Genomic DNA, 22,066 nt, shown 5'->3' with positions numbered 1-22,066 from the left:
AAGGATTTGGAAGAGATGAATATATTTTATCCGGAAATCAATATTAAAAATGAAGTCCAGAAATTGGTAAATAATAAACATCTTTCTAGAGACCAACCATAATCAACGATTGAATTCTACCTCGTTTTCAGATGGTAAATGCAGACCAAGCCTATGAACAGTATATGCAGGAAAAGCGGAAAAGGTCTCTTTTAGATGTATACATAGAAAATTCAAACGCCAAATACAATACGTTTAAAAAAAAAATTTCAGATTAAAAGCACTGCTACAAACCGAAGAAATGCAACAACAAAAGGAACTTTTGGAAAAACTCCGTGAGCAGGAGGTTGAACGATTGAAGGCTAAGGAAAATGCTCTATTGGCGATCAAGCAGGACAAGGAACGCCAAAGGGAAGAGTTTATCAGAAACAAAATGATTCAACTTAAACTGTAAGCCTTCTTTTCTGCTCTGTAAGCCTGCCCATGACGGTTTTTGAATTTTACTTATTTGCAGCAACAATTGTGATGAAATCCGAGCCATAGTCCAACAGAAATACCACGAGGAATCGAAACGATGTCAGTTGGCACAAATCGGGGAAAAGGTGAAACTCAAACAGTCTAAACTGGACGAAGAACGGCTCTGGAAGGAAGTTCATGTAAGGAATTATAAACTGCAGGTAATAAGCTGACAAATTATATACTACCATAAGCATAATCAATCGGTCAATGTAGCTCGATCGTGAACTGACCGAGAAACGAAAGAGAAATTCAATGGAAAGCCAGACTTTGCTCGATATCAAGGATCAAATGAAGGAACGCACACTGAGAGCGGAAAAGGAGAAGGTTGAACTACAGGAAGCCCAATGTACGTCGCTGCCCTTCCCTGAGCACGATCATAAACTGATTCAGATGAAGAAGAGTGACTTGGCAGAGAAACTTAAGGAACAGATGGCCACAAATGCCATGTTGCAGAAGAAACGAGACGAGCAGGAACGAGAAGTAGTGAAAGCATTGAATGAAGGCATGCATCGTGAGCTGGCTCGAGAGAAGGCAGCTCGTGAAGCAGAGAAAGAAATTTTGAAGAAGCAAATCAATCAGTATTACCAATATTCGAAGCACGTAGAGAAGAAGCGTTCGATTGATGAAGCCAAGATGGATAAGGTAGGTGCTACGATGTTTGTTATTTGTTTATTTTAAAACCGAGTTACGGTTTATCCATCCCATTAGCTCATCAATGATATACGGGAACAATATGACAAAGCAGCGATCGAAAATTGCAATAAAATTCTTCAGAAGCGTTGGGGATTAGCAGATGTAAGCATTTTTTTTATCAAGTCTCTTGATACAACTTTTCGTATCTATTTCATCCTTTAATTCACTTTACAGTGTGTCTATGAGGGCCAAAGGAAACAGATTGCGGAAATGGAAGCCCTTCGCCGGCAGCAGGAAGAAGAGAAAACAATGGAAGGTGCCCGTGAGCGACAACTGTTTGAAAAACATCGCCAGAATAGTATTGAAGCGGGCTACCGGATGCAAACTGCTGCAAGAAAGTATCACGAAACGCTCAAGGAACAGATCAAGTCGGCAACAATCGAACGAGAACGTTGCAAGCGCCATGACCAAACACAAACTAACCGCTTGCTTGAAGCCACTGCCAAAGAGCTGGACTTTGTGCAGAGCTACGTCAAAGGATCGTTCGAGAGCCATTTTAAAAAGCATCCGAATACGGCGTTGATGAAAAAGAAGTTCTGAATGATTTTGAGTCAAATATGAATCAAATGATCGCTAAATATACACTAATAACATTTCAAATATTGTTTTTATGTGTCTCACACATGAATTTTTGCAATGTGATCAACAAATGATGACTAGCGGCGCCGGTGGTGTAATGTTAAGCGTGATTACCTCAAACCCAGCAGGCCTGGGTTCAATCCCAGTCGGCGCCGCCGGGATGTTCTGAGGCATAACATCTCTGATCACTCGGTAACATTGATGCTCAGCACGGAAAACAAATCAAGGAAAAAAAAAACAAATGATATCCATGTGTCGGACAATATGTGTACACTTAAAAACCATGTGTAAGACATACTATTCATTTGACTCATAAATTTAATGTGTGCTTCTGGATGGATTCTGTTTATGTGAAAATCATGTGGAATTTCACATGGAAATTCGTTAATTAAAATGTGTGGAATTTTATTGGTGTAGATAGTCGGCCTTCAGCTAACACCTAGAATTTATTTTCTTCTGAAATAAATTTTCAAGCTTCCACTCCCCGCATAAACGCGAACCATAATTTGACCTTACCGAAAATGGGTAAAAATTGTGTATAATCCTGGCTAAACTTTAAATAAAATGCTTATGGAACTTTACATGAACGTTTGTATGATAAAAATTCAACCGTATGTTTTATGGTTTTTTGGAAGTGGACCTTACAAATAATGGATTGTTAAGTTATGGTTCGCATTTATGCGGGTCACCGTGCCGAATATGAGAAAGCTTAATGTCATGCTGAATGGTTGCACGGGAGACCAAGACCATAGTGATGGTATTACAAGGTATTACATATTCTGTTCTTTCATTTCATAGCCACGGCGTAGTACATTTATTTTAAGGCTAAGTAGTATAATCAAAATAATTCAGCACACTACTAACATCTGGCTCTGTGTTCGCGGAAAATATTTAGCTAAGCCATGAACCCACATGCAAAAGTTATGAATTAGTAACAGCTGTTCATGTCTGATCTATTCTGCACGGTAAGAAAAAATTACCCTTCAAGTTTACCTACTTTTACCTACTTTTGACTAGTTTGTCTCCTTTTCTCCTCACGCTAACTTGAAAGTACTCATTAATGATTAAAAAAAGACCCATTTTGAAGAAAAGTGGCTTAACTCATTAATGATTAAACAATTTTACCCATTAATGAGTATCTGTTACCCATTAATGATTAACAATTACTCATTAATGGGTAACAGATACTCATTAATGGGTAAAAAATTTACTCATTTAATGAGTTAAGCCACTTTTCTTCAAAATGGGTCTTTTTCAACCATTAATGTGTACTTTCAAGTTAGCGTGCTTTTAATGATGTCAAAAACGGAGGTGCAAAACCACCCAACAGAGGTAGTAAAGTGTGGGAACCCAAATTTGCGTATAATCATGTTTACCTACATTTGGGTACAAGTGACTTACTTTTGGGTATAAAGCTAGTGGAAAATTCCATACGAATTGCACACAAGTAAATGAAAACTACTTTGACCCGCTTTACCTACTTTTGGGTTCCTGCACTATAGTGCCGAGATGAGTGAAAAGAACTTACTTTTGTGTACTTTTGGCTTGGTAGAAACCCCTCGGCTTTCATTTTGCCTCACCTGTTTACATACACGCTCGCATTGCAGCATCTTCAGAAACCAACTAGTTCGAAACCAAACAGGAGCCATTGCAGATCAGAGAGGATGTCCGGATTTTACAGCAGAAGGAAATTTTGGACCTGGCGGAAGAGGAACATTAGGCAAGATGCCAATCAACTATTGTGTAGGGTCGGGAGACGTTCGAATGATCTCAATATCTGGAGCAATTCAATCGCCAGCTTTACTTTACACCTCATATCAACAAGCAAAAAGGTAGATCTCTTTAAACTTATTATGTGATTGATGATATGTAGAAAGTTCGAATTAACTTAGTTGAAGATGCTAATTTCAAATAACAGACTGAAGTGGTATACCTTTCTTGCTTCAATGAATCGTAGAGTGTCATACACTCTCGCTTTCGCTACCTTGCTTGAGAAGCTCTCTCGTGAACCAAGTCCACAACCGCTGATTGTCATGATCGGGTTTCCGCATTTCCCTCTCAACCAACAAGCGCTGACAAATCCCGAATACTCGTTGCTCGTATTAAGCAATAACCATACCCGAGCTCTTTTCCCGATCATTCCCCTTCAATTATACGATCGGTAGCTTTCTTCCGGTAAGGGATAGCGATTCTATACTGACTGACAGCATGAAAGCAGTGCGTTCTTTATAGAGCGGGTTGGTAATAGCATACACTGAGAAATATTATTACATTATTTTGAATAATTATTTCATTATTTTATTTTCATCGCCCAAATCTACTACAGTTGGTAGTACCGCCACCTGTGGCGCGCATAGTCTTGCGTTTGACGTTTACACACTGTCGTGAACTCAGATCGAGGTTGCAAGCCTCGATCTTTTGTCACTGGAACGACGCCAGCCAAACCATCCCGCGTTGATCAGCTACGTCCATCCGCTTTGAAATTAGACACAAGAATGCGAGACGAGCAACTAGCCAGCCTGAACCAGCTCGATGAATCAGTCATCCATCCTTTTGCACTCTTCTATCCCAGAGCATCATAACAATCATTTGTTCTATCTCCCTCGTCTGATGTCTGATGTAGTCTCGAAACCGATCTTCGTTTTCCATGACACGAATCACATTTGTGTATTCGGAGCTTTCCGAAGCTCATACTCAACTGCTCTCGGCGCGTATGAATCGTCCAGTTATGTCGTGTGTGTCGACTCCCAGTGTTGCCAAATGCACTTTGACGACTTCACACGAAATTAAAGTAAATTAATTTTACCCCCATCTGTTCAGCGTAGTGCCTACCACAGTGTACTCAACAGATGGCGGTAATGTTTTAGCGACGATGTTTTACAGTGAGAAATATTCAATGTGTTATGTCTGTTTGTCTGTGTTTAGAGTACGGCAGTGTGAAAATTGCATATAGAGGAGTAGACAGCGAGCTAGGACAACTTTTAGGAAGGTACAAATCGGTTTTATCATCTCTCTTTACCAAACTCCCCCTTTGGAGAGGGATGGTGAGGGGTGTCCCCCCCCGCCACCACTGGCACCCTGAATTTTGAGTTTTGCATCCCACTCTAACTTTTTGTTGTTGTCAAAAACGGAACGAGAGATTCGACTTTCTCATGACTATATCGACAGTGAGCATTCATAAGGGCGTATACGCGATGATCGATTCTCTTCATCGATTTTCTCTTTTGTGAATAACTCGCTAGATTTAACGTTTGTCGGTGCGTTTGCTGTTGCTTTTGATAGCCAATGCAACCTGTTACAACTCTACATTGAATAAATTCTACAAAATTGTTGCGCTTAGCTGTAGCAATGCAAAGAGAAAATCGATGAAGAGAATCGATCATCGCGTATAGGCCCTTATGCATGCTCACTGTTGATATATCGTTCAATAAGCTACTATAGGTTTCTAGTGAGTATATCAAGCTAACCATTGCATTAGGTCCTAAGTAACATTGACAGGTTCTCTTATTCGACTTTTTCTTGGTATCCCCATAGCCATGTAAAGACATTCCCAGGTATTTTCAGCGCACATATCGATAAAGATAGCTTTTATGTAGAACCTAATATGACAAACACATCAACAAACGGTTATGTGCTCAAGTTATTAACGGAAAGAGAAAGTCGATGAAGAGAATCGATCAATGTTACCTTGGACCTAATGCAATATTCAGCTTGATATGAGATATTCTCGAATTTGAGTCAATTGAATTTAATTTTGAGTAGAAAATACCCACGAGTAAGTAATTATTTTTGCCATAGTCAAAATTTGAATTTAATGCTCGGTCGGTTTACTGAAAATTCGACAGTGAGCATTCATAAGGGCGTATACGCGATGATCGATTCTCTTCATCGAATTTCTCTTTGCATTGCTACAGCTAATACCCCGTTCACATTACAGCCCATACACACAAAGAAAATTCGTTGCTAAAATTAATAAAACCATGGGTGAAATTGAAAGTTTGCGTTGGTTCTTTTTGGTAGAAAGCTGTTAGTTTTCAAAATGAAAGTCAACCAACTGTCAAATCAAAAGTTTCCCGATCATTACTTTTAAAAGTTAAAAATTTCAAAATAAATTGTACTACTGTCAAATGAAAAGTTTGGCAGTGTTGAAATTAAGAGCGAAGAACTTTTTATTCCAAATCAAAACTTCAGGTCAAAAGTCTGGTATAGTTGAAATAACATGTGTCATTTTAATTACCAAATGAAGAAAAAATTTTCAATTTAAATATAAAAGTTTTCATTTTAAATTCTATTGAATATAAAATTTAAAGTTTTTATTATTCGAAAGGAAAAACCGAAAGGATCTTTATTATTAAATATTTCTCGTTTTTGTGAACAAACTGTTTAGAATCTCCGAACTCAGAGTGTGTAGGTACAAGCGATGAAAACTCCGGTTCGAGATCGTGGATCGATTCAATCACATGCACCAGAGTACAAACTTCTATGTCATCAAGAACCGGCGACAATAACCAGGTTTCAGGATGAAAACACTATGAAAGAACAGTTAGAAAGTAGTCATTATAGGGCAAATATTGTTATTTAAGTATAAATAAGTTGATTATACGTACCATAATCATTAAACGGAATGATTCCCTGTGGTCGCCATCAGTTCCTATTCGTGGCTGCTCCAGACTCGGTTGTGCCACCACTTTCAGTTCAGGGCAAGAAAGTGGCCAGCCGGTGGCAATGTCCCTCGACTAAGAAATGATTTTCCTGGTACTCCTGGAATCCTGGGTTGAGCGACTGTATCAAAATTCCCAGTCGCTACATCGAATGGCTTTCACTAAAGAGCCTAAATTTATAAAGAGGCGACATGTCAAAATTGGAACAATCGATTGTCTGTCAAAGTCATATGAAAAGTCATTCCAATCGAGCAGAAGACCTGTCAAATGGATAAGATGTCGTCTCTTTATAAATTCAGGCTCTTTAGCTTTCACCTAATGGTTTCTTACTTCTGATTCAACTTTTTCGACAGCATTCTATTGCTCGGCAAAGGATTCCATACCTCTTTTTATACCACACGAGTTCGGATGTATGCGGACATCTTTTTCCGAGCAATAAAAGTCCGGATCGGGACACTTTTCGCGATAATACCTAATCCCTTATTAACAAATAGCTGAAAATTTTGCCATTTTCACCACCTGCTTTTTCTACACTCACGTTATTATTAACCTACCCAGGAATGAGTAGAAATCTCTCCACGAAGAAGGTGTTTTGACAGTTCAACAATATTCGATTTGAAAATATGCACATTTAAAACTACAAGTTAAAATCAAAACATTTACTTTTGGTTTGAAAAAAACCTTGGCATATTAAACATTTTCATAGTTAGAATAACAAATTTTTGAAAACTTTTAAATTAAAAGTACAATATTTTTACTAATACAATTTCCGTTTTTTGTGTGTATCACGTAATATAGGCTGTCTTGCAATGAGCACTCATACATAGGATTTCCAGTGAAAACTAGATGTATGAGTGCTCATTGCAAGACAGCGTATATCACGTGGTAACTCACTTTAGGGTAAAAATGAATGAGCGTGATAGACCTCCGCTGTCACATCACGTTGTTTTGTTTTGCTTTCTATGGCGTTGAATATTATTGTGATAAATAAATTTTCCAGCGATTTCTGCCGGATTCTCTGTTTAGCCAACTAAAATGAGCAATACAGAAGAATCGTCCGGTAAACGACCTCAAAATGGTGCTGATTCCGAAGAAGATGACGAATGGATTGGCCCCTTACCATCGGCTGCTGCTCCCCCTAAAAAGAGAAAAGGTATGTCTACGTTTTTCAGGATTGAAAATTAATACCGTCTATAACTAACAAGCCTAATTATTATCCGTAGTATTGCAATACGAGAAACTGTATCTGGATAATCTACCGAGCTCGGAGTGTTACGAAAAGTCGTTTATGCATCGGGACACTATCACGCATCTGGTGGTGACCAAAACCGACTTCATTGTGACTGTGAGTTTGGATGGACATGTGAAATTCTGGAAGAAAATGGAACAAGGGGTCGAGTTTGTTAAGCACTTCCGCAGTCACCTGGCCCCCATTAACGCACTGGCAGCCAATACCACCGGAACGTACTTGTGTACCGCTTCGGTGGATAAGAATGTGAAAGTGTTTGATGTGGTCAATTTTGACATGATCAACATGATCAAGCTGGATTACGTTCCGTACCGTGCGGAGTGGATTCACAACACCGGCGATGCCATCGCGTACTTGGCAGTGTATGTACATATGTCACAATAGTTGGATAGGTTTCTGATTAACGGGAATATTTTTTGCAGGGCGGATCAAGATTCCAACAAGATCAACGTTTATGATGGAAAAGGAAGCAACATTCCTTTACACGTTCTCGATAAGTTGCACACCAAGCCGGTGGTTTTGATCAAATACAATCCTGTGTTTGAGCTGACCGTATCCATCGACAAAGCAGGAATACTGGAGTACTGGTTGGGGGCACGAAGTGATTTCAAATTCCCTTCGAAGCTTGTTAGTTTTGAGTCCAAGTTGGATACGAGTATGTTATTAATTATTTCAAAATGTAATTAGTTATGACCCCAATGCTATATTTAATTGTAGGTTTGTACGAGTTTGCCAAGAATAAGACGATAGTCACATCTCTGGCGTTTTCACAGGATGGGAAAAAGTTTGCTACCGTTTCGACAGACAGGAAGGTGCGCGTTTTCGGTCTTCTGACTGGAAAGTTGCTTCGAGTGTACGACGAAAGTTTAGCGCGGTACAGTGAGAGCCAACAGTTGTCTCAGGCTTTGTCAAATATGGAGTTTGGCCGAAGGTAACAGATATTGCCACGATCCGAAATAGCAGTAGAAAGATCCAATCAGAAATAACTATCTCTAATGCAAACAAATTTTTCAGGATGGCCAATGAGCGAGATCTGGAGAAGTCAGACTCTTTCAATTTGATAAACATTGCCTTTGATTACAGCGGCAATTTCGTTATGTATCCTACTATGCTGGGAATTAAGCTGGTCAATATCGAAACAAACAAATGTGTCAAAATTATTGGCAAGAACGATAACTTAAGACCGCTCAATTTGGCGCTGTTTCAGGTAATTTAGGGTTGATCCTAGGCATGGCAAATCATTTACATTAATTTCGTGCATTTATTTACATTAATTTGCCTCTAACTTCTTCCATCAACAGACTTCCGTGAAATGATGTATGAAGCTTTTGTAGGTTTTAATATTAGCTGCAACTTTTGTCAATAACTTAAATCTGTACCTCTTATACATGAAAAACTAGAGCGGGCGGAGTTTGTTATTATTTTTCAGTGAATGTATTTACATTCACTGAAAAACAATAGTGGGTTCTGTTCGCTCTGGTTCATCATGCATAAGAGATACAGCCCCGTAACGTGGGATGATCACCTTTTCGTGGTACGTCACGGGACTACCACCGATTCCTAGTCCTGACTACTTCAAACTAGGGGAACAGGATTTTTCAGTAATCAAAGGAACACATATTAGTCCTTGTTACTTTTTAAGCCTTGTTGATAGTGACAAGACTCGGCTTTGTCCACCGAAGATGATCTTGAAACAAGGAAAAAATGAGTTAGTCTTCATCTATGTGATTCCTAATCTTCTATTCGCTGTTCCCTAGTTTGAAATGGTTAAGACTAAGGTTCTGATGCATGGTCATTATCAATGTCATTCCTTTATTTTGTTGCTAAGGAATCCAATTTTGACTGACAAAGGGGCGCGCCTTTGGGGGGTGTTTCAACACTCCGAATGGTATAAATAGCGGAACCTTTCAATTAGAGTTGGATCCTTGCGATAAATGCGAGAATGACAACTGTTACAAAAATCGAATACTTCATCATTTCTCAATAGTGATGGAGTAATAAGACATGCACTAAACTTTCATAAAAGTTGTAGCTAATATCAAAATCTACAAAGGCTTCATACATCATCCCACTGAAATCTGTTTATGACAAAAGTTAGAGGTAAGTGAATGTAAATGAATTCGTAAATTATTTGCATGCTTGGTTGAGCCTATTATATACGTACCGCTAATATTAACATTTCTGTTGAATTACATTCTCAGGGACGTGTAAAAAATTCTAAGGCGGCAATAACGTTAGAACATGAGGCTTCGGAAAATCCTACCCTCCAGTCAGCAGCAAACGATCCAACGCTTTTTTGTACAGCTTACAAGTAAGTAAAGACCTAGGGGGAGACAACTGGGGTATAGATTTGGATTGATTTTCAAGTTTAGGATGCTTTATTGTTTTAAATGTGTACAAATTTACTATTTTTAACAATGTGTCAGAACTGTTTGTATTGATTAAGCACGGATAATGTTCAACAGGGAGTGCATGAGCGGATGAAGAACCTTCGAAGAAAAATAAAATGAAGCCAGATGTCTTTTCGCATAAACAATAACCATAAGACGCGCCTAACCACCAATTCGCGATATAATTAACTTTATATGGCATGGTCGTACCATATATGATATCGTTACTGTATACACACTTAATCTAGCTCGGTAAAATCTCCAACAGCCGATTACCTCGGCATTTACTTTTGCTGATATATCTGCAAAATATCTTATTGTTAGCTGATATCTCAGCAAAAAGTTATTTGTTAGCTGAGTCTCGGCAATTGTTTTACTGAATCTCAGCAAATTAAATTGCTGAACTGCTCGGCTGTTGGAATCTCGGCGAAAAATTTTAAGTGTGTAGTACCCGTTTATTAGGGTTGTCTTGTCGTAGTAAAAACATACTAAGAGGGAGTAGATGTATATTATAGGTGGAATAGTTTTTAAGGGAAGAATGTAATCAGTTGTTCTTTTTGATGATCGGCACACTTGTAGAAAGCTGAAAAGAACCGCGTAGAGTGAGAACGCGGAATGTTGTAGATTATGCTCCGCTACCGGTTTTACTTAATCTTCCAGGATACGTTACTAGAGTTTTTGAAAACAAATATGCGAAATTGAATGCGTAAATGAAGATTACATAGTTAGGTACCATAGAAAATACCCAAAATATTAGTGTTAATCTGTCAAAAAAGTCTAAGAAAAAGTAATTGTAGCAACTGATTTGTTTGTTAGGTATAAATCGGTATTTTTATATTGATTGATAAAATCAAAACGGTAAACAGGAACAGTAACATCGAACGGTAAACTGAGTTTCAATTGAAATTAATAGCTGTGGGGCAAAATTTGTGTGATGAATTCATTCCTAGGAAGCCTGCATTTAGGCTATACCGTTGTTTTTTCGTCCAGTGTGGAGTTGTAGGTTCACGCCTAATTTCATACACCGTAATTCGAGCGGCACATTGCGCCCGACATGAATTATTATACATTTTTACTTTTGGAAATAATTACTATTTTACTTATAACGCATTCTGTTGGGTTTTGGAGCTGTAAGATGAAAGACATGCTTAACGATAAACGTGAGTTTATTTTTTATGATTTAGAAAAAAAAAACTTTCCAAACCAATCGCACATGGACAAAAAATGCTACCCACATTTGAGTTCAGATTACTCAAAATCGCTCAAACTTAGACTGCCATTATACGCATAAGAGTCCCACTGTGCATAAGAATTGCATAGAACATGGGACAGTTATGCGTATAACGGCAGTAGATCACTCATAGTATGAGTAAATTTACCGACCCTTTCCCGGGGAAAACTTCGAATATAGGGAAAATTTTAAGAAAATTCTACACAGGTTAGAAGTGTACTAGTAGGCAGACTAAAACCAATCAGTTTTCCTCATATTCGAGAAGTTTTCCTCATATTCGAGAAGTTTTCCTCGGAAAAGCGTCCGAAAATTTACTCATTCTATGAGCGACCTACGTTTTCGCGAATTTGAGTAACCTGAACTCAAATATGAGTAATTTTTACTCAATTTTGAGGTGTTTTCATTGGTCGTGCATGCGGAATTTGTTTAGAAAATTATATCAAGTGCTTGTTAAAATTGCAGGGGTTGGAGTCGTATGACAAAGTGTTACCATCCCTTTTATTAAGTATTAGAAAAGTACGTACATTGATACATCTACATTTAGAAACGGCACTAATAAGTGATGCATTACCTTGTTTAAACTCTTGTTTCCAGCAAAAGAAAAAGCACAATAAACAAACAAAACAATCCCTAAAAAAGTTTCCGCCGGAACTTTAACATACGCCAGTAATTTCGGCTCGTACGCCATATTGTTTTGTTTTGAACAAATCATACGAGCGTTTCATACGAACGAAAACATATTATGAAAATCGTAATTCTAGTTTCCTCAGTGCATGAATCACACCTGGCATAGCCCACATTGCCCACATTGCAAGTGGTGACAGGCGGCGGTATAGAATTTGGGAGAGAACCTTGTAAGCGACGCTCAACAGTGCAATCATACGGTAGTTGCCGCGCAATCCAGCACACGATACCTTCCATCCAGTCAACCGGTGATAGCTCCTCCTCCCACCCTAATAAACAAATACCATAAACGAACTGTATCCCGGATGGGTAAACTATCCCACAAATGGTTTGGATAATACCCCGAACACGTCGTTAAGCTCTCTTTTATGGTTATTTTTATTAGGTCAAATCTTGGCAATTATCCACCGCAAATTTCTAGTTAATGTTTCAACACTTTTTTATTACCTCGCTTGGTAGTTGGTCACCACTGCCTTTAGTGGTTCTCAACCGATTGATCTTCTCCTCGACTTTCTGGAGGTCTGGGGTCTTGAACTTGTCGTCTACTGCGCGTGATCCTAGATCTGTTACTTTCGCACTCTGCAGTATCGTCGCTAAGCGAACCCCACACGTTTCAATATATTTTGACGCGAAGGAGAATTATTGACAATAATATTGATGATGTGAATTCAGAAATATTGTCAATCTCGATGTATTGGCGTAAATAAATAAAGTATTGACAATACGATTATTGTCAATAAAAGCAATCGTGTAGGGTCCACTTTAAGGTGCTCGTCATAGTACTGCTTCCACCTCTCGATCCCCACACACTCGTTCGTGAGAAGATTTCCTTTCAGGCACATTTTGCGCTTTTTTATCATCAAAATCACACCAAAAATCAGAGGTGTCCCATATTTTTTTCATTTGTCGCAACGCTGATGGCGGGGCACAAGACTAATTGCAGAATTGCTTGGTCTTCTATCGATTAAAATCAATGTTTACTTACTTAATTTTTATTTTTTATACAATAGAAAACAACGCTTCTATCTCTACAGTCGAAGGTTGCCTTCTGATCTCCAGGATGACGACCGCGATGTGTTCAACGAGAAACCGTCAAAGGAGGATATCATCTCCGTTACAGAAGGACAAGGTAGGACATTTCTATAGCTCATTATTAAAAAAAAATCATTCATTGGTCTAATCTATGATCGTTTAAATTTTACCTTGCATTCATAAATCTAAGGAGAAGGTATACTACTGAACTAATCAGAATACAAACCAAATTCATTCTAGTAATATTTTAGTTAATTCGCTCCCTCCAATTTTTTACCAGGTTCCCAAAAACTTTACGATCACGCCGTTATTCACACGACGATGGGTGACATCCATATGCGGCTCTTCGGTAAAGAGTGTCCGAAAACGGTGGAAAACTTTTGCGTACATACCAAAAACGGTTACTACAATGGGCACATCTTTCATCGTGTTATTAAGGGATTCATGATTCAAACGGGTGATCCCACTGGAACCGGCACCGGTGGTCAATCGATTTGGGGTGGTGAGTTCAAGGATGAATTTTGTTCCACACTGAAACACGATCGACCGTACACAGTCAGCATGGCCAATGCGGGCCCAAACACCAACGGAAGTCAGTTCTTTATCACGGTGTTGCCAACGGTGAGTGAGATAAGATGTTGCCTAAGTATTGAGCAATCATTAACTGCTAATTTTTCTTCGTCATCCAATAGCCCTGGTTGGACAACAAGCACACCGTATTCGGTCGCGTGCACAAAGGCATGGAAGTAGTGCAGAATATCTGCAACAGTAAGACGAATCCGAAAACCGACAAACCCTACGATGAGATTCGGATAATTTCTATCAATCTTACGTAAAGGAGGTATGTTTTACAGAAATGGAAAATAGTGTGGTGATTTTTATTATATCTAAACATTGATTACCATGAATAAACTATTGTATTTGACTGTATGGTGGTGGCTTTTGGAATACCTCAGGTGATTTTATCACATCTTCATAGTTGGGTGGAGGCGGAGGAGCTTCGTCTGGAAATGAAACTTTGATTAATGAATCGGAGATTAAGGCATTAAGCAGTTCATACAATTAGGAGGAGGTTGATCCGAGGCTGGTTGATTTCTGGAATTTCGTTGATTATTAGAGTCATAGATTGTGAATATGTAATACTGTTGATTGCCTGGAAAAAATATCTTGTAAGTATCGATTGTTACACATTAGTTAATCGTTATCGTATTACTTATATCATGTGAACGTCGTATTTCATTCTGTTGTTCTTGCTCGGTACCTTGCATGCCAAAGTAATATATTCGTCGCTGTGGAGAAATAGAGAACATAATATTACTCAGCGGTGTCTTCTTCCTGATTCTCTGCTAGTTTTGTTGTAAACCCCAAGGGGAAGGTCAAAGCAACATTTATAATAACAACGATCGAATGGAGAAAAGGTCGAAATGAACAAAAAGTCGAATGACGTCGAATGGACTTAACATCGAATGGAATTTAAAGGGACAGATGTTCAAATGGACAAAAGCTTGAAATGAACAAATCAAGCTGAACATTGCATTATGTCCTAAGTAACATTTACAGATTGCTTCGTCGACTTTCTCTTTGTATCCCCACGGCCATGTAAAGACATTCCCAAGTATTTTAGTAACACAGATCGATAAAAGAAGCATCTGATACGACAAACACAACAAGAAACGGTTATGTGCTCAAGTTATTAACAAAAGAGAAAGTCGACGAAGAGAATCGATCAATGTTACGTAGGACCTAATGCAATGTTCAGCTTAAAATGGTCGACATGAAAAAAAAAATTTCGAATGGACATTCATTCATTCCTTTATTTAACGTCGGTCTCTGTTCCACAATCTAGTGCCAATCACCGACGGACATCGATTGTCATCCATTGACGCCAATCGAATGTGCAGGAAGGCAGTTTCCACACCTGTGTATGATATCACACCCATTCAACACACATGGGCCGGGACCAACGGCTTTACTTCCCTTCCGAAGGAAGACGTGACCTGAGATGTTATGCCTCAGAAAAATACCACCGACCTCGGCTGGGAGTGAACCCGACCCCCAAAGCAGTCACGCTTACCACTACACCACCGGCGCCGGTAATATTGAATGGACAAAATGACGAAATATAGAGAAAAAGTCGAATGGACAAAAGGTCCAATGGACAAAATGTCGAAAGGAATTCAAAGGGGCAAAAGGTCGAATGGACAAAATGAGCATTTCCATATATTTTAGAAGCATCAGGATTCCAGTGACATATTAAAAAGCCAAAATATTGGAGCAGTGAGTTCCATTGCTAGACTTTTCATAAATACTGGAAAAATTCCGTCAGGACCAGGAACTTTTGAGGCGTTCAAATTCTTTATAGCCTGCAACATATTCTGCACTTAAAGTTGATTGTCCTAATGTCCCTTTAAAATTCTGGATAATTTGCAAACTTTTGATCTTCTTCAGAAAATGTCCTATAGATTACCTTTTAAAAAAATACAAAAATATTTCAAATGGACCCAATGAAGAAATAGATAATCGAACTTTGGAGTATTTTAAGTTGGAGTAACCAGTGGCTTTTATCTGTGAAAGAACTACTCATGTTAGAAGGAGTTGATTACAAGATTGAGTAATAGTTTTCGAGTATTTTCAGCGCAATCTGTCGGATAGCTATCGGTACAGCCGAAAAAAACTTCAGGCGAGGAAATTGTTTACATTGAACCAAAGAAAAAAAAACTTTAATTGTATTTAAACAAACAATTCCTGTCGAAATCATATTGGATTTTATTGTTTGGATAATACTTATTCACATAAATTCAAAATAAGATTCTTTTTGTTTTAAATAGCAACTATTGTAAAAATAACAAAATTCTTTTATTAAGCCAACAATAGCTAGTTTTAAGTTAGCATTTGTTGTGTCCATTCCCCCATTTCCTCGTTTTCGTCCGGACAAAAATGTAAACAATAACACAACACTGTTCTCGTTCGAATTCAGCTCTATTTTTCAGCGTTCCACGTAAATATTGTTTAATGTGAATTTCGTGAAATAAGTGCAAGATTTCCGAAAACATTGAGACTTGAGGTAAGTAAGCGATACACTGTATGCTGCAGTTGCTAAATATAAACAGTTTATCCCCCAACAATATGTGTCCCAGAGTCAAATCTATTGGTAACTGCTGTACCGGCTTCTTTTTACGGTGCGGTTCTGTTTTTCTTACTGCTTCTTACAGAAATTTCATAAATCTCACGCAACACGAGAAAAGGGCCTATCATTGTTGATCGATTCTCTTCATCGATTTTCTCTTTCGCGAATTACCCGTCTCCAAATGAATTTCCCATTCAATGTGTTGTTTCAGGTGCAAGCTAACATCATCTTCTGTCAAACTGTGCTGCGAGCTTAGCGAGAAATTAGTTTATGTTGCCGTGGTAAACCCTTTTTCAAATGTTACGCGTTCACTTCTGTTACCAAAACTTATGGGAAATTAAAGAAATTTGTTTGAGAAGAAAAAATATAGCGATATAGTTTTACTCAGTCACTGTGTCTAAGAAAACGGATTTGAAAGAAAGGTTTTCTAATTTCAATTGCAATTCTGTTTGTTACAAAAAGAAAACATAACATAAAAATAATCGCCAAATTATTGTTGAATCATTTAAAAATATATATTTTGACTGCGTGTATTGTCAGGCTTCATAAAATAAATATGATTTGATCAACAAGAAATCTCTTTTAAAAACAAACATATTTTTTTTTGTTGACGCAGCTGCCCAATTTGACAGCTTACGTCAAAATATAAAAGCTCTTGTAAATTCGAAAAGATTTTCTTTTTGATTTAACAATCCATGGGATACTGGATTGTTGAAACAAAAATGATTTCTTTTTGCAGCCAAAACAAAATGAAATTCTTATTGATTTTACGTCAAATATTATTAAGTTAAAAATATTTTTCTCTGCGTGAAGGGTTCCTCCTAGAAAAGGCTAACCAACTCCTTAGAGATTTGACCAACCAGGATCTCCCCAAAGTGAACAACGTTCACTGGGTCGGAGCCCGCGTAATTGCTCAATGTTGGGTCGCGGTATTCGACTTCGACGGGTGTTATGCTCTGTCGAGAGTTTTGAGCGCATGCATACTGTAACTAGGTAGTGGTCCGCATCTATGTTCGCACTGCGGTGCGTGCGGACGTTGATAATGTCGGAGAAGAATTTCTGTGTGTTGGTCAGGTGATCTCCAGGTGGCTTTGTGGATATCCTTGCGGGCGAACAGCCGTCGTACACCTGCTCCAGCTGCGCATAGAACGCTTCTTTCTCGTCGTCGGGTCTCCCTTCGTGTGGGCAGTGCACGTTGATGATGCTGTAAGGCCTGTACTCGAAAAAAATGCACCAGACAAAAGTGTTCGCCAAAAATTTATTTTAAGTCGGATTTTCTTGAAACTTTCAGGGAATGAACTAATACATATGGATTGTGTTTCGGCATAATTACTTTATTCAATTTCCTTTCCATCGCTGAAAGCCCGAACCTTTCCCTTAAGACCCCTCATTACCAACATTACACAGCCGACCTTTCCATTCTTTCTTCAACTCCAGCTCGTTCTTAAACACCTTGGACGATTTTCGAACTTTGGCCTTCATTATGGCCCAAAATCTTTCCACCGGACGAATCTCTGGTGAATTTGGGGGGTTGGCGGTTTTTGGTACAAAAACAACGTTATTGTCTCTGTACCAATCCAACGTCGATCGCGCGTAATGGCATGATGCCAGGTCCGGCCAAAATAATGTCTCGCCTCCGTGGGACCGCAGGAAGAGCAACAGACGCTTCTGGAGGCACTCGGTGCGGTAAATTTCGCTGTTGATGGTACCCATTGTGATGTACGGTTTACCGCATTGGCATATGGCCTGCCAGATCAAGTATTTTTTGGCGAATTTGTCCACTTTCTTCTTCCTTATGTCTTCCCGACATCAAACCGTGATTTGGCAACGTAGAACTCCAGTCCCGGTATCTGCTTTGCGTCTGCCTTCATGTAGGTTTCGTCATCCATAACCACACACATCGGTTTCGTTAACCACTCTCGATACAGCTTCCTTGCGCGGGATTTGGCCGCCGTGTTTTGTTGATTACGCCGATTCGGTGCCTTCCGGACCTTGAATATATACACGAAGCCCAGCTCGTTTCATGGTTTGCTGAACGAACCAGGCGGAACACTTTGCCTTCAGAGCCGCGTCGCGAATCTAAAGGTTCGGATTACGCTTGAAATAATCCAACACCTTCCGAGCCTTCACAGGGTCAGCTGTCTTCGATTTTCTTCCACTTCCAGCCCGCCGCTCGGTCGGCTGTGACTCCTTAAACGATTTTACCACCCGAGACACAGTTGTATGGGTGATTCCCAGTTGTCTTCCATTCCATCTCATGGTCGCAGTCGGATTTTCCATGACGGCGCGCAAAATTCTTCGGCGATTTTCTTCTTGTTTCGATGACATCTCAATAACCACTGAACCGATTGTTATGAAATTTTGCACATGTGAACAATTCACTCCAAACTAGTTATACCCAGATTTTCATCAATTTTTGCCCACGGATAAAAAAGTTACACACGGATAAAAATGGTGCATTTTTTTCGATTACAAGCCTTAGTTGAAGAAACGGCCCTTAATCCTCAACTTGCACATCCTCGTGTTGATTGGCTGCCAACCAATCACGCGTTAACGCATCTTACCCTGCACTACAAAGCCGGTTCTCAGCTCTTTTGTGGTGTCACAGCTCTGGTAGAAAGTAGCCACTCGATGCTCGCTTTTGTATACCTTTTGTCCCGTCCAGCAAAGTTCCTGCAGTGCGACTTTGAAGTTGCGTGGTAGATTAACCTATCGCAGTTCGTCATAAAATTTGCCATATTTCTGTGGTATTAGATTAATAATAGCATTATGTAGACATTAACTTTTGACGATTAAAATCCATAATGTACTTTAAAAATTATCGAATTTGAGATTTTTAAAAATTGTTCAAAAAATACGCTAAACAAGCCATAACAATTATTTTTTTTAAACGTAGGACTACGTCTGTCATTTCTATATGGGGGTACACTTTGTGAAAACCGAAAATTGAAACATGTAACAAAATTATGAAAGATTTTGAACATTTATAGCTCAGCTGCCCCTGGACCAATTTCAATCATTTTATCACCAATCGATCATAAATATTTCTACGCATTAATAGCAATGCTTCCGACTGATAATTTTTAACAAGAAACTATTGAAAAGGTGGTAATGTCAAGCATTGTCCAATGTAAAAATAAAAAGTGATAATTTTATCACTGTTTTCATGAAACATACGTTCTTCCCAAACCCATTATCGAGTACCACTTGGTTGCACCACTGTTTTAATCTGAAAAGATATAAAAGAGCACTGCTGTCTAGCCTCAAGCAGCAATAGCAACAGTAGGAAGGTGGTGACAGGTTAGGTAGTTCACTCTTCTACCCATAAAGCAACAATGACTGGTCGTGGGAAAGGAGGAACAGGTCTTGGTAAAGGAGGCGCCAAGCGTCATCGCAAGGTTCTTCGTGATAACCGTCATTCGTCGTCTGGCTCGCCGTGGCGGGGTTAAACGTCTAATCTACGAGAAAACACGAGGTGTGCTGAAGGTGTTCCTGGAAAATGTGATCCGTGATGCTGTCACCTACTCTGAACACGCCAAGCGTAAGTGGCCATGGATGTCGTCTACGCTTTGAAGCGACATACGCACTTTGTATGGTTTCGGAGGTTAAATCAACACCAACTTTGGCAACAAAACGGCCCTTTTCAGGGCCAACAAGCTTATTATAGTACAGAACCACACGCCCCCAACGACCACACAAAATGCTCTCCAGAGTTGTAATCTTGTAACCAAACTTGGAAGCAGGGGTGAAAGTGATTTTGATTGATTCTCTTCATCAACTTTCTCTTTGAAAAAAATTACTACTAATTTAGTACGCCTATAATTTTTTTCCCGTGATTTGTTTTCCGTCGATCTTGTTTTCCGTGCTGGGCACCAATGCTACCGACGCCAGGGAGGTAGCTCCCACACCAGGACCCTACCTATCGACCCATCAACTCATGAACCGGGGACCAACGGATTTACTTCCCTTCCTAAGGAAGGCGTGATCAGAGATGTATGCCTTAGAACATCCCGGCGGCGCCGACTGGGATTGCACCTAGGCCTGCTGGGGTGAGAGGTAATCACGCTTACCACTACACCACCGGCGCCGCTACGCCTACAATTCAAAAAACGGAAAGAGTTAAGATAATCACCCCTATTCTGTATTTCGTTTCGAACGAAATTCTCATACAAAAAAATATTTTTTTGTATGAGAATTTCGTTTGAAACGAAATACAGAATAGGGGTGAATAGATGATCGATGAATTAAAAGAACTAAATGCTCTTCGCATTTGTTCCGTCCACTAGCGGTCCTACGTCAAGCTTCCGTTCGTGCCCCTAGGCGCAGACCCTTCTATTTTTTATATTTTGGACCCTAACTAATCTGTAAAAAATATAAAAAGTTAGGTTTCACCAGATTTTAAAGAATTAGAGATATTTTTTTTGGATATAAACTAAGAAAAACTTGTAAACTCTTAACAACATTTTCCAGAGTTGCCGTCATACAAAAGTTTGTTTGTGAAACCTTAAGCTATCATTTGGAGTGTGAGCCACCAGGTTTCATCACAAAAGGCTATTTTGGGACACCCTATTGTTGATACGTTTTAGTCTTTTGATACCTTTCAGTCTTTTCACAATGGTGTGACATGCCCCAAATTGTCACTATTTGATGGATCATAATGCACACAGTTGGAATAGATATCTTTGTAAACATGCTTGCCAAAAAGAATATCGGAAGGATGCTTTTCAGGATTTAGTAATTATTGTTGATTTGCGGCACTTGACAGCTGTCGAATTTGCATAGTAGAGTGGACCCATTAAATATTTGGATTGCCAATCAGTTTTGCATTTATATGAATTTTGGATTCATAGAAATGCAAAGGAGTCGTTTTATACACCCCTCCTAAAATCTTAACAACTCTCAGAAATGCTCAAATATGATTTTTTACTTGATTAATTTTCTAAATAATTCATATTTATTGATCGTTTTTGTGTGAAAACCACGAATAACTTTATAATGATCAATACTTTCTTCGGAAAAGTTATTCGTCATAAATTTTCTTATCTATGAGCTGTATTGAACCGATTATAGGTATCACATTTTTCTCATTTAGTATGGACCCCAAGGAATGTGTAAACATATGAACGGATTGGGTTGCATTAAGTTTCGATGCATTAGAAATATTTTTTTAAAGTAATTACTATGCAAAACCTTTTAAAAAAACTCATCGGTACCACCTCTAAATTAAGTTTTTCAGAATTGCTGTCATACATTTTTTTTTGTAAAACCCTTAGCTGTCATTTGGAAAGTGATCCCCAGGTTTCCAGACAAACCCACACACACACACAATTTCATTTTGCGTACATCCACAGACAGCTTTCTAATGATCCATAAAAACTCAAACAAAACTCCGCTATGCAGCAATTGTAAGGATTAATATCTCTAGTTTTACATATGCTTACCAATATTAGAAAAAATAGCACTATAACTAGTATTAACCACAGCACATGGAAAACCCACCACATAGTTTGTTATTTTCCAGAATTCAAATTAACCAAATCACTGACCCACGACTACGTTTTCTAAATGATAGTTTTAATTGCTTAACACATTTGTTATCACTTATGAGTGGAGCACAAAGTCCTGCTGGTTCGTGGATCCTTTATCCGATAAACCCTTTGCGGGCAGTTGATTTCAGTGGGAGTGCTAGTTAGCTGTGGTTGCTCGTTTTTTCACTGCTTTTGTAAATTTCTAGCAACCAACTCAGAAATGTGGTGGATTAATTACACTGTGTTCGATTACTGTCTGAGATGCTACCTCTACGTTTTTCGGTCGTTGCGATATGATAAGCAAATCTGATGGGTTTAGTGATGGCTTCAATTATTGTTTCGGGATTTTATCATGCCTGGCTGTTGATTGCGCACTCCTACTTTTCGCGTGTGT

General features: G+C 38.9%; 3 protein-coding genes across 3 annotated transcripts; 2 read left to right on the top strand and 1 right to left on the bottom strand.

Moving 5' to 3' along the window:
* The first annotated feature begins 5 nt into the window (after nt 1-5).
* On the top strand, nt 6-1,731 carry LOC135701698 (cilia- and flagella-associated protein 53-like). The gene is made up of 7 exons (XM_065222551.1): nt 6-66; nt 132-184; nt 253-429; nt 494-656; nt 712-1,140; nt 1,207-1,293; nt 1,366-1,731. Exons 1-7 carry the CDS (start codon nt 16-18, stop codon nt 1,729-1,731), a joined length of 1,326 nt encoding a protein of 441 aa, XP_065078623.1. The 5' UTR covers nt 6-15.
* Nucleotides 1,732-7,413: 5,682 nt separating this feature from the next.
* Nucleotides 7,414-13,947, top strand: LOC135701696 (peptidylprolyl isomerase domain and WD repeat-containing protein 1). The gene is made up of 9 exons (XM_065222549.1): nt 7,414-7,584; nt 7,655-8,042; nt 8,103-8,335; nt 8,398-8,611; nt 8,695-8,887; nt 9,882-9,991; nt 12,996-13,114; nt 13,298-13,638; nt 13,710-13,947. Exons 1-9 carry the CDS (start codon nt 7,467-7,469, stop codon nt 13,851-13,853), a joined length of 1,860 nt encoding a protein of 619 aa, XP_065078621.1. The 5' UTR covers nt 7,414-7,466; the 3' UTR covers nt 13,854-13,947.
* LOC135701697 (uncharacterized) lies at nt 13,742-21,681 on the bottom strand. Its single transcript, XM_065222550.1, has 4 exons — nt 21,586-21,681; nt 14,231-14,306; nt 14,078-14,170; nt 13,742-14,021 (listed from the first exon to the last, which is right to left on the bottom strand). Exons 1-4 carry the CDS (start codon nt 21,646-21,648, stop codon nt 13,930-13,932), a joined length of 324 nt encoding a protein of 107 aa, XP_065078622.1. The 5' UTR covers nt 21,649-21,681; the 3' UTR covers nt 13,742-13,929.
* Between the last annotated feature and the right edge of the window lie 385 nt (nt 21,682-22,066).

The sequence above is a fragment of the Ochlerotatus camptorhynchus genome, unplaced genomic scaffold (genome assembly GCF_037179485.1).
Source record: "Ochlerotatus camptorhynchus isolate MF236.1 unplaced genomic scaffold, CSIRO-AGI_Acam_v1.1 ptg000176l, whole genome shotgun sequence".
Lineage (NCBI taxonomy): Eukaryota > Metazoa > Arthropoda > Insecta > Diptera > Culicidae > Ochlerotatus > Ochlerotatus camptorhynchus.
Note: the sequence above shows the minus strand (reverse complement) of the source record. Positions and strands in the feature narration are given on the sequence as shown.

What these genes read in the sequence shown, in the direction of transcription:
- LOC135701698 (XM_065222551.1), top strand. Translation starts at nt 16, where the DNA reads ATGAATATATTTTATCCGGAAATCAATATTAAAAATGAAGTCCAGAAA. An exon ending in ATGCAGGAAAAGCGGAAAAG is followed by an intron (nt 185 to 252) that starts GTCTCTTTTAGA and finishes AAAAAATTTCAG; the next exon opens with ATTAAAAGCACTGCTACAAA. An exon ending in TAAGGAATTATAAACTGCAG is followed by an intron (nt 657 to 711) that starts GTAATAAGCTGA and finishes CGGTCAATGTAG; the next exon opens with CTCGATCGTGAACTGACCGA.
- LOC135701696 (XM_065222549.1), top strand. Translation starts at nt 7,467, where the DNA reads ATGAGCAATACAGAAGAATCGTCCGGTAAACGACCTCAAAATGGTGCT. An exon ending in AATATGGAGTTTGGCCGAAG is followed by an intron (nt 8,612 to 8,694) that starts GTAACAGATATT and finishes CAAATTTTTCAG; the next exon opens with GATGGCCAATGAGCGAGATC. An exon ending in TCAATTTGGCGCTGTTTCAG is followed by an intron (nt 8,888 to 9,881) that starts GTAATTTAGGGT and finishes TTACATTCTCAG; the next exon opens with GGACGTGTAAAAAATTCTAA.
- LOC135701697 (XM_065222550.1), bottom strand. Translation starts at nt 21,648, where the DNA reads ATGTGGTGGGTTTTCCATGTGCTGTGGTTAATACTAGTTATAGTGCTA. An exon ending in TGCTATTTTTTCTAATATTG is followed by an intron (nt 14,307 to 21,585) that starts GTAAGCATATGT and finishes ATTTCTCCACAG; the next exon opens with CGACGAATATATTACTTTGG. An exon ending in ACGACGTTCACATGATATAA is followed by an intron (nt 14,171 to 14,230) that starts GTAATACGATAA and finishes TATTTTTTCCAG; the next exon opens with GCAATCAACAGTATTACATA.